The sequence below is a fragment of the Caretta caretta genome, chromosome 7 (assembly GCF_965140235.1).
Source record: "Caretta caretta isolate rCarCar2 chromosome 7, rCarCar1.hap1, whole genome shotgun sequence".
Taxonomy (NCBI): domain Eukaryota; kingdom Metazoa; phylum Chordata; order Testudines; family Cheloniidae; genus Caretta; species Caretta caretta.
Genome location: NC_134212.1, coordinates 28,480,082 through 28,494,108, shown reverse-complemented (window position 1 = coordinate 28,494,108; position 14,027 = coordinate 28,480,082). Strand labels below are relative to the sequence as shown.

The 14,027-nt window shown below is 38.9% G+C and overlaps 1 protein-coding gene across 11 annotated transcripts in view; it reads left to right on the top strand.

Moving 5' to 3' along the window:
- Nucleotides 1-14,027, top strand: part of CACNA1D (calcium voltage-gated channel subunit alpha1 D) — a 336,560-nt gene that overhangs the window by 138,100 nt on the left and 184,433 nt on the right. For 10 of the 11 annotated variants that reach the window (XM_048857868.2, XM_048857867.2, XM_075130346.1 and 7 more), the window contains exons 5-7: nt 6,229-6,371; nt 8,277-8,429; nt 9,797-9,993. In XM_048857868.2, coding sequence (XP_048713825.1) covers nt 6,229-6,371; nt 8,277-8,429; nt 9,797-9,993 — 493 coding nt within the window. Of the gene's footprint in view, nt 1-6,228; nt 6,372-8,276; nt 8,430-9,796; nt 9,994-14,027 lie in introns of those variants that run through there. The other variant, XM_048857870.2, reaches the window with a different exon arrangement.

Genomic DNA, 14,027 nt, shown 5'->3' with positions numbered 1-14,027 from the left:
GGGTGGCTAATGGGAACAAGGATATGGAAGTAGAAATTACCACATGTAAGCTGGAAGCCAAACTCAAACAGCTTAATGGGACCAAATCAGGGGGCCAGGATAATCACCATCCAAGAATATTAAAGGAACTTGCACATGAAATTGCAAGCCAAATAGCAAGGATTTTTAATGAATCTGTAAACTTGGGGGTTGTATCCTATGACTGGAGAATTGCAAATTATAATACTTATATTTAAGAAAAGGGAATAAAGTGATCCAAAAAACTACAAGCCCAGTAGTTTGACTTCAATTATATGCAAGATCTTAGAACAAATTTTGAAAGGGAGAGTAGTTAAAGCACACAGAGGTAAAGGATAACTGGGATAAAATACAACAATCAGTGGTTCTCAAACTTTTGTACTGGTGACCCCTTTCACACAGCAAGCCTCTGAGTGTGACTCCCCATTCTAAATTAAAAACACTTTTAAATATATTTAACACCATTATAAATGCTGGAGGCAAAATGGGGTTTGGGATGGATGCCGACAGCTCGCGACACCCCATGTAATAACCTCATGACCCCCTGAGGGGTCCCAATCCCCAGTTTGAGAACCCCTGTACAAAATGGTTTCAAAAAGGTAGATCATGCCAAACCAACCTGATCTCTTTCTTTGAGAAGATAACCCATTTTCTAGACAAGGAAATACTGTAGATCTAATCTACCTAGATTTCAGTAAGGCATTTGATGCAATTCCACATAGGAAATTATTAGTTAAATTGGAGAAGATGGGGATTATGGATTCTAATTGAGTTTAGGTGAATGTAAGGGAAACTAAGTTATACCTCTTTAATTAGCACTCTAAGGACCCAGTCCTGCAAACATTGAAAGGTGGATTGAAAGGTGGGTAAATAACTAATTAAAAGGGAGACTACCACAGGTCATGCTGAAAAGTGAACTGTCAGGCTGGAAGAGAGGTTAATAGGTTACTAGGAGTTCCTCAAGGATTGATTTTGAAACTGATCTTATTTAACATGTTCATTAATGACCATGGCACAAAAAGTGGGAGTGGGCTAACAAAATTTGTGGATGAGGCAAAGTTGGGAGGTATTGCCCATACGGAGGAGGACTGGAATATCATACAAGAAGATTTGGAGGACGTTGAAAACTGAAGCAATAGAAATAGGATGAAATTTAATGGAGCAAAGTGCTAGGTCATGAATTTAGGGACTAATAAAAATATTTTTTTCTATAAGGTAGGTATGTATCAGTTAGATGTGACAGAGGATGAGAAAGATTAGGGTATTGGTTGATCAGAGGATAACTATGAGCCACCAATGTTATGCAGCCATGAAAAAGGTTAATGCAATTGTATGGTGCATCAGGTGAGGTATTTCCAGTAGAGATAGGCAAGTGTTATTACCATTAAACAAGGCACTGGTGAGATCTCATCTGGAATTCTGCGTGTGAGATTCTGGTCTCCCATGTTTAAGAAAGATGAATTCAAACTGGAACAGGTACAGGAAGAGCCACTAGGATGATCGGAGGAATGAAGAACCTACCTTACTAAAGGAGACTTACAGAGCTTAGCTTAACAAAACACAGGCTGAGGGGAGATATGATTGCTGTCTATAAATACATCAGAGCAATAAACACCAGGGAGGGAGAGGAGTTATTTAAGTTAAGGGCCAGTGTTGGCACAAGTACATATGGATATAAACTGGCCATGAATAAGTTTAGGCTTGACATTAGTTGAAAGTTTCTAACCATTAAAGGAGTGAAGCTCTGGAACAGCTTTACAAGGGGAATAGTAGGGAGCAAAAAACCTAACTTGTTTTATGACTGAGCTTGATAAGTTTATGGAAGGAATGGCATGATGAGATTGCCAACAATGGCATATGGTCCATCTGGGTCTGCTTTTACTAACTATCTCCAATGGCCAGAGATGGGACACTAGATGGAGATGGCTCTAAGTTACTACAGAGAATTCTTTCCCGAGCGCCTGGCTGGTGGGTCTCACCCACATGTTCAGGGTCTAACAGAATACCATATTTGGGGTTTGGAAGGAATTTTCCTCCAGGTCAGATTGGCAGAGACCCTGTGGTTTTTTTCCTTCCTTTGCAGTGTGGAGCACAATTCACTTGCTGTAAGTAAATGGTGGATTCTCTATAACTTGAAGTCTTTAAATGAAGATTTGAGGATGTCAGTAACTCAGCCAGAGGTTATGGGTGGGTGAGTTTCTGTGGCCTGCGATGTGCAGGAGGTCCATGACTAAGGCTCCTAGGTTCTACAGTAATACAAATAATAGATAATCATCATGTAATCAGGCTCTGCATCAGGTCAAGTGATCCTCAACAGATTGGACGCAGAGCAAATGGTGCTTGGTGAGGCCTTTCTGTAGTGGAGTGCTTTGTGGTCAGGCGCTGTGGACTTCACACAAGGGAACTCCTCTCTCAGACGAAGCAATCTTTGAAATAGTCTACCTCTTTGTCTCCCTTATCTGGTGGCCATGTGATTATTGTAGCCCTGGGCAGTTGAGCAAATCCCTAAACTAGCACACTTCATCTAACCATGTTGCTCGTGGACATGGGTGTGTCTTACACCAAATTCTCGTACATCTCTGAGTGATGTGTGTGTAAGTGAGTGTAAGGGAGGATAAATTAGTGTATGGTATGTCACCTCTATATTTGGCCCTCTGTCTCCAAAACATCATGTGATAACAAGAAAATTACCACCTAGTTATAAAACAGTCACTACAACTGGCTAAGTTTAATTACATCAAATGCTAACCCTGAATCCACGGTATATAAGAAGAATTGGATTGTCTCCCATCAGATACTCAAAGCCTCATTCTATGACCCAAGTCCCTGCCCTTTCACCAGTCCAGAATAGGAAGGCTTGGTGTACGAGGTGCAAACCATGTAGTCAAAGATCAACCCACCATGACAGAGTAAAAGAAACCCTCAGAAAACTGGTCTGTGGCTCACAGGAAATGCAGCCCTCTTACCCAAGCACCCTAGTTTTAAAATAATCAGTTACAGAACATGATAAGCCAGTACAGGGCCAGTTATTTGATTAACTTGCACCCTTAAGAGAGAAGCCTACTGAAAAATTGATTTTTGTATTTGACCCTATGTAGAGATGGAATCATCTCTGGATGTGATTCCTTTTGAGTGGATTTGTTATGGAATTTCATTAGACATTTTAATAGCTTCAAAGGAGCTGCCACTGGTGTCCAGCACCAGATACATTAAATTAAATGCTCTGACTGTGCATTGTCAGCAGAAAATGTAATGGCTCCAAAGGTAAAATCATGACAACGTTCCAAAATGCACATCTATAAGACAAGAAAGTATGGTGCATATACAAAAGGCAGTTTTCTAACATAAATAATTTGGACATTTAATTAAAAGAATATTAAATGGCCTTAGTAAACCATATTGGATAGTAAATGTTATGTTTTAAAGAAAATCAAGGGCTTGATGGATTTGATAGGACTGATATATGCTGGCAGAGCTGAGGGCCAGCCCTGCACATTTTTCTCTGTCCCGACTCAGTCAAAACTCTCATTGAAATCAAGCAGTGTATGGATTGCTTAGAGAATAATCCACCCACTTGTTTAGTGCCTGGCCCTGCATTCTCTTTTCAGGCCAAATTTCCACGGTTTTCAGTTGGAGCTTCACCTGAGAAAAGAGTCCAGAATCGGGTCCCAAAGGAGATAGCTTGCACAGCAGTTTACTGTACCTGTGGATCTCTAATTTGAGGAATTACTTGTGCACTGAGTGCCTGACAGCACCCCTCTCCCCCAACTCAGGCCCTGATTTCAGCAACATGTACCTAACTTTAAGAACATGAATAGTTTCATTGAAGTCAATGCGATTACTCACATGCTTACAGTTAGGTCCGTATTTAATTACTCTGCTGAACTAAGCATAAATGGTTAAATGTCTGCATTCTGCCATCTCTTAAAATATGTGGATCTCTGATTTGTGTAAATTAAGTGGGTCAGATCATGACCCCAAGATCTAGGTGCTCCACAGATGGTGGAACAGACTGGGGAAGGGGAGTAGATGACCCAAGCTGGGTGTTTGTGGGTGTGATGGGTTGGGTCACAGAGACCCCCTTGGGACTGCCACCTGATGTGTTGAGACTACCTCTGAGCCTGTTTTCCCTGGCAGCTTGGGACTTCAGTACCCTGTCTTGTTGAGACAGACACACTAGCCTGCTGCAACACAGACCCAGGTCTGAACCACGTCCCCCACAAGCTGTAGGCTTAACTGAACACAGCTTAAGAAGTGCTCCTGTCTCCAGCACCCAGACACCCAGCTCCCAATGGGGTCCAAATCCAAAATAAATCCGTTTTACTCTGTATAAAGCGTATACAGGATGAACTCATAAATTGTCCACCCTCCATAACACTGATAGAGAGATATGCACAACTGTTTGCTCCCCCAGGAATTAATTACTTGCTCTGGGTCAATTAATAAGCAAAAAGTGATTTTATTAAGTAGAAAAAGTAGTATTTAAGTGGTTCCAAGTAATAACAGACAGAACAAAGTAAATTACCAAGCAAAATAAAACAAAAACACGCAAGTCTAAGCCTAAAACAGTAGGAAACTGATTACGGATGAAACCTCACCCTCAGAGATGTTCCAATAAGCTTCTTTCACAGACTAGATTCCTTTCTATTCTGGGCCCAATCCTTTCCCCTGGTACAGTCCTTGTTCCAGCTCAGGTGGTAGCTAGGGGATTTCTCATGACTGCAGCCCCTTTGTTCTGTTCCACCTCCTTATATACCTTTGGCATAAGACAGGAATCTTTTATCTCTTTGGGTCCCCACCCCGCCTTCTAAATGGAAAAGCACCAGGTTTAAGGTGGATTCCAGTACCAGGTGACATGGTCACATGTCCTGTGAGACCCCAAGCCTTCATTCTTCCTGGCCTGACTCACAGGAAGGCTTGCAAGTAAACAGAGCCATCTACAGTCAATTGTCCTGGTTGATGGGAGCCATCAAGATTCTAAACCACACTTGGCCCACACTTTGCATAACTACAGTAGGACCTCAGAGTTATATTTTATATTCCTAGTTTCAGATACAAGAATGATACATTCATACAAATAGGATGAACACACTCACTAGATTATAAGCTTTGTAATGATACCTTACAAGAGACCTTTTGCATGAAACATATTCCAGTTACGTTATATTCACACTCATAAGCATATTTCCGTAAGCATTATGGGGTGCAATGTCACAGCGGGGTCCAGGGGAAGCCTCCAGTATTCCATCTCTGGCAAGCTACTAAACATAACATCTGTTTCTTAGGTTTCAGAGTGGTAGCCGTGTTAGTCTGTGATTCTTGATGATTTATAACCAAAGCTGTGAAAAACTTTCCTGACAAAACTCAAAACTGGAGAAAATTTTCCTGCTTTCAGGTGTATTTTACAAATCTAAAACACAGGCCAAGTTTATTGAAATTTTTGCTGAGGTTCACAGACCTTCCAGTGGAACTAGGCTGAGTTCTAATCAGGCATTGCACGATAGTTCTGTGTGGAAAACTGGATGATGCTCACTATGGCTTGCATGGCTCACACCTGAAATCTAGCAAAACATGGAAGTTTTTACAATGCAAATTGAAATATAGCATGTAAAATGAAGCAAAACTTGAGACCACTGCTGGTCTTAACCACCTGCTTCAGTTTTAACTATTATGATTACTGAACTTCCATTCTGACACTATTTTAGTAAATGGCTTCTGCCAGTTAAGAAACACTTTATGAAATGTCTGACTGTAAGAATATTTTTGTGGGTTTTTTTCTTTTGCTTACTATATTTAGAATGTTGAACTGGAGTGTCATAGGGAGTTCATATCATCTACACAATTTAAAACTGTGAGTTTTTTGTCATTATCTATTTAATGTTCTAATGGAAAAACTGATTTTGCAAACCTCACAATCTGAAATGTCTGAGCAAAAAGCCGTGATAAAGTAGCTTCATCTGTGTAAAACTGGCAGAGACTGTGTACTAACAGCATGTTAATTTAGTGGATACTGTGTGATCATCCCTCTCTTGGGGGATTAGGAGCTCTTGCACTTCATAACCCTTCTGTCATGATTTAATACATAAGTATATGTCATTTTGACAGCTGAACAGCTTTTCAGAACTATCCTCAGTTCAAGCAATCCCTAACACTTTTGATTATTTGGTAAATGGATGATGATGCTGACCTTTCTTTTTTTTTATTTGGTAGATTGTTTAGTGTAATTTTGGAACAATTAACCAAAGAAACAGAAGGAGGTAGCCACTCAGGTGGCAAACCAGGTGGCTTTGATGTCAAAGCCCTAAGAGCCTTTCGTGTGTTGCGACCTCTCCGGCTTGTATCAGGAGTGCCCAGTAAGCTATTTTCTATTGAATTCTGTCGGAGTGAATAAAATAACCATTCCATTGTTGGTTTCAGAGTAGCAGCCGTGTTAGTCTGTATCTGCAAAAAGAAAAGGAGGACTTGTGGCACCTTGGAGACTAACAAATTTATTTGAGCATAAGCTTTTGTGAGCTACAGCTCACTTATCTTTTCAGATTATTTAACCTTCTTGCTCTAGAAAGTAGAATAAAAGTGACAGGGTAAAGTTGACTTCCGTTATCTGGTTATGTAGATAAAATGTGTTTGAAGATATACGATATTCTGTTTGAAGTAGAATAAGGGATTGTGAACTCATTCAGTGTATGATTGTCTTACACAGTTCACCAAGCAGACAGAAGAATACATTTAAATTTGAGAAGTTTTCTATGAAGTAATTTAAACATCAAAAGCAAAAACACCAGAAAATAAAGTTGAGATTTTTGATACCCAAATCCTGGGAAACATACTATGTAGCTACTCCTAAAATTGCCCATATGCAGGTAAATGTATGCCAAAGCAAACAACATGTTTTCTGCCCTGAGTGGATGCAAATAACTCGTGTTGATCTTAATGGGATTTACTGACGCTTAGACTATAGGGAATAAAAGAGCAATTTCCAAAAGTAGGAAACTTGAAAAATAGAGCAATTACTTTAAAAAGACAGTTGAGTTTTATAATTATCCTTTCTATTTCCTTTTCATTTATTATTAATTATTGATGCTTTGAGTTGAATGAGGCCTCTCTGTTTAACAACCCAGTTTCTCACATTTGCTCCAGCAGCAAAGTAATAATGCTGTGTTTATTACATCATAATCTGTTACCATGGATATGATTGTGATGACACAGATTTAGGAAAATAACTTCAGTGGAGAATCAAGCAGAATGGGGGGAGGGGAAGGGTACGCTGTGATGGAGAAAGCCTTTGTTTAAATACAAGCAAGCCATATTCTGCTTCATTGATACCGGCCCAGCCCCCAGTCACTTGAAGCTTGAAGTGCTATCAGTGCAGAATTTAACCAATATATATTTAGGGAAAAGAAAAACTATAAAAACAATAAAAAGAAAAGGAGTACTTGTGGCACCTTAGAGACAAACAAATTTATTTGAGCATAAGCTTTCATGAGCTACAGCTCCCTTCATCGGATGCATTCTGTAGCTCATGAAATCTTATGCTCAAATAAATTTGTTAGTCTCTAAGGTGCCACAAGTACTCCTTTTCTTTTTGCGAATACAGACTAACACGGCTGCTACTCTGAAACCTATAAAAACAATGTGAAAGGTAAATGAATGTGTCCAAGTATGTTTATATTTTAAACTTGTATTCGGTGTATCTGTTTTAAAGATCTTTACCATACAGGTGCAGTGCTCTCTACCAGCACTATAGACCTTCCAGACCAAAAGTCCAATCCTGTAATGAGCTCTGTGCAGATGGATCCCCCTGCAGCTGGCTGCCCTGAGCTCATTGCAAGATGACGGCTTGAGCACAGGATTTTTCAAGATTCTTCAGGTGATGTAAAATCCCAGCAACCACCTGGAATTCATATCATCTAAGGAGTATGGATTCTTGTTGCTGTCTTTCAAGCATTGCTTTCTGTTACAGATGATGTTCAGTTAGAATTTTTTCACAGAATACAAAGCTTTAAATTTTTTTAAAGCAGCCCTGTGCTTGGACATTTGCTTTTGAAACTGAGCAGCCTGAAAATTCTGGCTGTGAGCTGGTGCGGGAAGATTTTGGTGTGTCTTGTTCAGCGGAAACCATAGATTCACCACACTTTTAAAATTGATGGCATTTCTATGTGTTTCTAATTATGTGTAATTGCAAAAGATTTCATAATCAGGAAAAGTTAATGCCATATAAAGTCTAACTCACTATCTTTGTGTGTGATTTTTTTTTTTAGGTTTACAAGTTGTCCTGAACTCCATTATAAAAGCCATGGTTCCCCTGCTCCATATTGCCCTTTTGGTATTGTTTGTAATCATAATCTATGCTATTATAGGATTGGAACTTTTTATTGGAAAAATGCACAAATCATGTTTTCTTGTTGATTCAGGTAAGTAATGAAGCCACTAATTTACATAAGGGACCAATCCCACTCCCTTTCAAGTCAGTGGGACTTCAGTGGGAGCATGATAGGGTCCTAGATGTTAAAACTATTGTAAATCTTCGTTTCCATAAGGTTGCGTGATTGTAGGAAAAGCATATTACATTTTAAAATGCTAACTAAACAATAGAGCCCTGCTACTTGCTATGAACTGATCTTGTTTTTAAAAAATGTAGCCAAAGGGTCAGCCCAATAAGATAGCGACAGCCTACAGTGGGAAACACAGTCATCGGACTTTGAATCCCAGGCTAGTGAAGAGCTAGTCATATCACGGAGCAGACTTTCCCTCCTGAGGCAGATAGCTGCCTGTCTCTCTGCTTCAGCACTTTGGGCAGCATGATTATAAGAGCAAGCACTGAGATGAGTAATAGAGGAATCCAGTCCTCCTACATTCAGATGTGGGTTTAAATGATACAGTGAAAATATTTGGTATGGGAGGTCTTCGGAGGAGTGAAAGATCATCACTAGAGAAATGAAGTTTAGTAAGTAGGGTACATTTCCACCAGTGAAGTCTGGAATGGAATAGACTAAATGCAGGATCTAGTCCTGGACTGCTTACCCGCTGAGAGGAAGGAAATTGTTAATATGGGATGGAAAAGCGAAGAAAGAGTAATGAGAAGAAAGCATATGTTAGATAAACTTCAGTAATTGAAAAATTCACTGTGTTACCTACAGCTGGCAAAATGCTTCATTTCATTTGCACTGTTGTAGCCATGCTGGCTCCAAGACATGAGAGAGATAAGGTGGGTGAGATAATACCTTTTAATGGGCCGTCTGCTGATGAAAGAGACAAGTTTTCGACCTGCACAGAACTCTTCTTCAGGTCTGGTAAAAGTAATCAGGGTGTCACAGCTAAATACGAGGTGGGACAGAGTGTTAACTTCTTGTGTTTAACAATCTACCCTACCTTCTGTTTTGCTGTGACACTCTGATTACTTTTTCCAGATTGGAAGAAGAGCTCTGTATACATGTGTATGTATAAAAAGCTTGTCTCTTTCACCAACAGAAGTTGGTCCATTAAAAGATATTACCTCACCACCTTCTCTCTTTCATTTCATTGTTATTTTATTTGAACTGTTTTCTCTGTTAATTTTTGAGTATGGCAATTTTTACACATGTAGAACCTGATCCTGAGAGATGAATGCCCTGCCTTACCCTTAAACTCCCAGCATCTTTCAGGATCAAGCCTTGAATGAATAATCTTTCCATGTAATGCTGTCTGTAGTCCTTCAGTGTTGGAGTTTCTCCTCACAAGCAAGTTATTTCACAAAAATTTTGAGAATGCAGAATTCTGAAATGTTTTTTGTCAATTTCAGATATATTAGTTGAGGATGATCCAGCACCTTGTGCATTCTCAGGGAATGGACGTCAGTGTGCCATGAATGGCACCGAATGTAGGGGAGGCTGGGTCGGACCAAATGGAGGCATAACCAACTTTGACAATTTTGCCTTTGCGATGTTAACTGTGTTCCAATGTATAACCATGGAAGGATGGACTGATGTGTTGTACTGGGTAAGTAGCTTGGTAGGAAATAGAAATCTCTGAACTTTTTGCTTACTCTTAAAACAAGCTTCAATATGCAGATGAGAAACTAACTATGTTTAACAACACTGTGAGCAAGAAATCTTGGCAAGATAGTTCTGCTGCAAAGGAGCACAGCTGCACTCTTCTTCCAGTCACAGCATCTTACTGGATTCCTCAGGCTAAAAAGCCCTTTCAGAAGCAGATTTCTGCACTGCTGGGTTTTTTTTAAGCCTATTCCATTTGGATAAATTTAATCTTATATTTGTGTCCCTTGGACTAGCATTCTTTTGCAAGCCTATAGTTTTTAAGTAGATCTTTTCTGATTTTGTTTAAAAGCTCTATTTTTCTTAGTATTATGGTAAATTAGACCCAAGCAAGCTCTCAACCGTCTTCATTTGCCTTGAGGCCTACAAACCATTTTTTCAGATGTACCAAGCCTTGACTATTATGCTTCAAGAAAGGTTCAGGCCCAAGTATGTCTCCATAGAAACAACAAAAATATATATCAAAGGCCATCACTACTGCATAGGAACCAATCCTGAAAACACTTTTGTGTTACTAAGCACAGTCCTTATTTTTTGGCATTACAGTATCTCTTAGAGACCACAGCTAAGGTTATGGTCCCATTGTATCCAGCACTGCACTGGGGCATAGTGAGAAGCAAACCCTACTGCAAAGATCTTATGGTATAAATGGACAATCAGGAGATATTTTCATTCCCATTTTACAGATGGGGAACTAAGGCACAGGGTGAGTAAGGCACAGATTTTTAAAGGTATTTAGGTATCTAAATATGCAAATATATACCTAACTGGATTTGCAGAAGAGCCTAACTCTCATTGCAGTCAAGGGGAATTAAGCACTTATCTGTGTATTTAGGCCCCTCAGTACCTCTAAAAGTCTGACCCTAAGTGACTTGTGCAAGGTCATACAGGAAGTCTGTGGCAGAGTTCTAGTCTAATGCATTAACCACAAGACTAAGCTTCCTGCTTAAAGTCAATGGGACTTTTCATAATAATCACTCTCCTCAGTAATAAGTGTTTACAAAATCAGGATCTTAGTAAATGCAAGATAAAAAAAATTAGATTTTAAAGGACTGATGAAGCAAAAAATGATGAATTTTAAAAATTCTGAACAAAATGATGTTAAAATGCGGGGGGGAGGTAGCTAAACAAATTTGAACTTTTTTGTTGCTGGAACTGCAACCTATGAGTGAGTCTGTGGATCTGTTGCTCACAGTAACCCATAATTAGGTTGCTTTGTGGCTGAGTGTGGCCAAATGGGATTATTTGCTAATGTCAAAATTTTCTATGAAATAATTAGTGCAGTAAAGGATACGGTATTATCCCAGTGAATGGGTACTTCTGTAGCCTGGGGTCATTTGCTGTGAATCAAGATGAAGCATATTGTAGCTAAAAATGAAATACAGTACCACATCAGCATGTATAGCCCTGGCATTTAATCCAACGTGATACACTGGGGTGCCTAGCTACACAGAGACATTTCTTCAGATGATATCACAATTACAAAATAATTAAAATGGCAAACCAACAATCTGTAAGATTGCAAGATACAAACTTGGCAAAATATTGAACTTTGCTTACCAGAAAATACTGTCAGAGCTCTGAAAGAGAGCCCAGTTCTGCACTTACTAGTACAGTTAAAATGCAGGCTTGGGTCCAGATCAGACACTTATGACATAAGTGTTACTCATATAAGGTATATTTTTCCCCTTCTATAATTTGGTGCTGGTTTCTTGGAACAATCAGAACATGCACTTGTTCTGTCTTTCTCTTTCTCACTGTCTCGCTTGCTTGCTTGCTCTCCTTATCTTTTCCTAATTGTCTCAGGAGACTTTATGAATGTTCAGTTTGTGCATGTGATTATGTCATTTGTATTTGTGATGAAAAAAACCCAAATCTTCCATGCCCCATAAAAGTGAAGTCAGTGTAGAGGAGGGGTGCAGTAGAGAACACGTGCTGTTTTAATTTTTGGAAGCCAGAGCATACTCACATTTTGGTAGTTATGAGCCTATTATTTATTATTTCTTTCAATATATACAAAGATAACTTATCCTAAAAGCGCTAGGAGATATAACACATTTTAAAAGACATAATTCATACAAAATAAAATAAATAAATTAAGATGACTTTTTTCCTTTAATAATTAATCACCCAATTGGTTCATCAGATGCATAAAAAATTAAAATACCCCCCCCCCATTATAAAAGCAAGACCACCATCATAAAACTCCACCCTCCCCAAACATTAAAAAAACAGATGGGCCTTGCAATATGCCCCTGAAGTCATCAAACACAGGCTATTTGAGACCAAGAGAGGCAATAACAAGCAAAGTTGAGAATTAACTCAGAAAAACCCATTATTTAAGTATACAGTTTTTCCACATGGAGGATATTTGCACTACATAGATGTCAATTTTCATTTCATTCCAGAAGACACTGAGGTTATTGACCAGAAACACGAAGAAGCATACCCACCTTGTAAAATATACCAGATATTTTGCTCTGAATTTGCTTTGAAGACACCATTTAAATAAAATTGGTTCTTGGTCCTCTCTCTCTGTAGACACCCAACTGGAATCTTTTTACCAGGATGGAAGAATGTCACTTTTCTCAATTTGGTTTTATCTATTGATGAAGCGGTGGCAGGTTCATCTGCTATTAGCTAATAAGTGAAAATTTTTAGTAATAATGATGAATAAAAGTGTAAAAGTCTTGTGCAGTCAGGAAAGCTCACATATTAGTTTTGAATAGGGTTGTTTACAGAACCCAAAGAAACCCCATTATCTCTGTATTTTAACTTGTGTTTATGTTATTGTGGGCTTCTTATAGTTTTAGGGAGCTATTGATGGGGGCAATATAACATGAGATCAACTCTCCTAATGGTATTTCAATAATCCAGAAGCTGAAATACAATAAGAAGAACAGATCCTTTCTAAATGTGGCCCCATTTATAGTTACCTGAGGTGCTAAAAATACTGCAGCAAATAGAAACATAAATACAAATAGAATCTGCACACATTCCTAGTTTTCATTTGTTCACTGTGTGACCAGTAACAGTACCTATGTAGGGTTACCTTGTGGGCAAGTGTAAGTTGGGTTGGAGGGAGTATGTGCATCCTGATGTACATTGTCAAATGAGGTGTAGAAGAGGTTTTGGAATAAATTGATAGATCAAACAATAATAAGTCACCAGGATCTGATAGTATTCATGCAAGAGTTCTGAAGGAACTCAAGTATGAAATTGCAGAATGACTAAATGTGGTATGACAGTCAGATAGCTAATGTAATGCCAATATTTTTAAACAGTCCCAGAGGTGATCCTGCCAATTACAAACTGGTGAGCCTAACTTAAGTACCAGGCAAATGGGATGAAACTTCAGTACAGAATAGAATTGTCAGATAGATAGATGAACACACTATGATGGGCGAAGAGTCAACACAGCTTTTGTAAAGGGAAATCATGCCTCACAATGTATTAGAATTCTTTGAGGGTGTCAACAAGCATGCGGACAAGGGTGATCCATTGGATATAGTGTACTTGGATTTTCAGAAAGCCTTGGATGACGTCCCTCACCAATGGCTCTTAGCAAGGTAAGGAGTCCTGGAATAAGGGGGAAGGTCCTCTTGGATCAATAACTAATTAAAAGATAGGAGACAAAGATAAGAATATATCGTGAGTTTTCACAGTGGAGAGAGGTAAATAGCGGGTTCCCCCAAGGATCTATACTGGGACCAGTGCTATTCAACATATTCATAAATGATCTGGAAAAAGGGATAAACAGTGAGGTGGCAAAATTTTCAGCTAATACAAAATTAATCAAGATAGTTAAGTCCAAACTGACTTCAAAGAGTTATAAAGGGGTTTCATAGAACTTAGCAACAAAATGACAGATGAAATTTAATGTTGATAAATGCGAAGTAATGCACATTGGAAAACATAATCCCAACTATACATACAAAATGATGGAGTCTAAAAAAGCTGTTACCCTGCAAGAAGGAG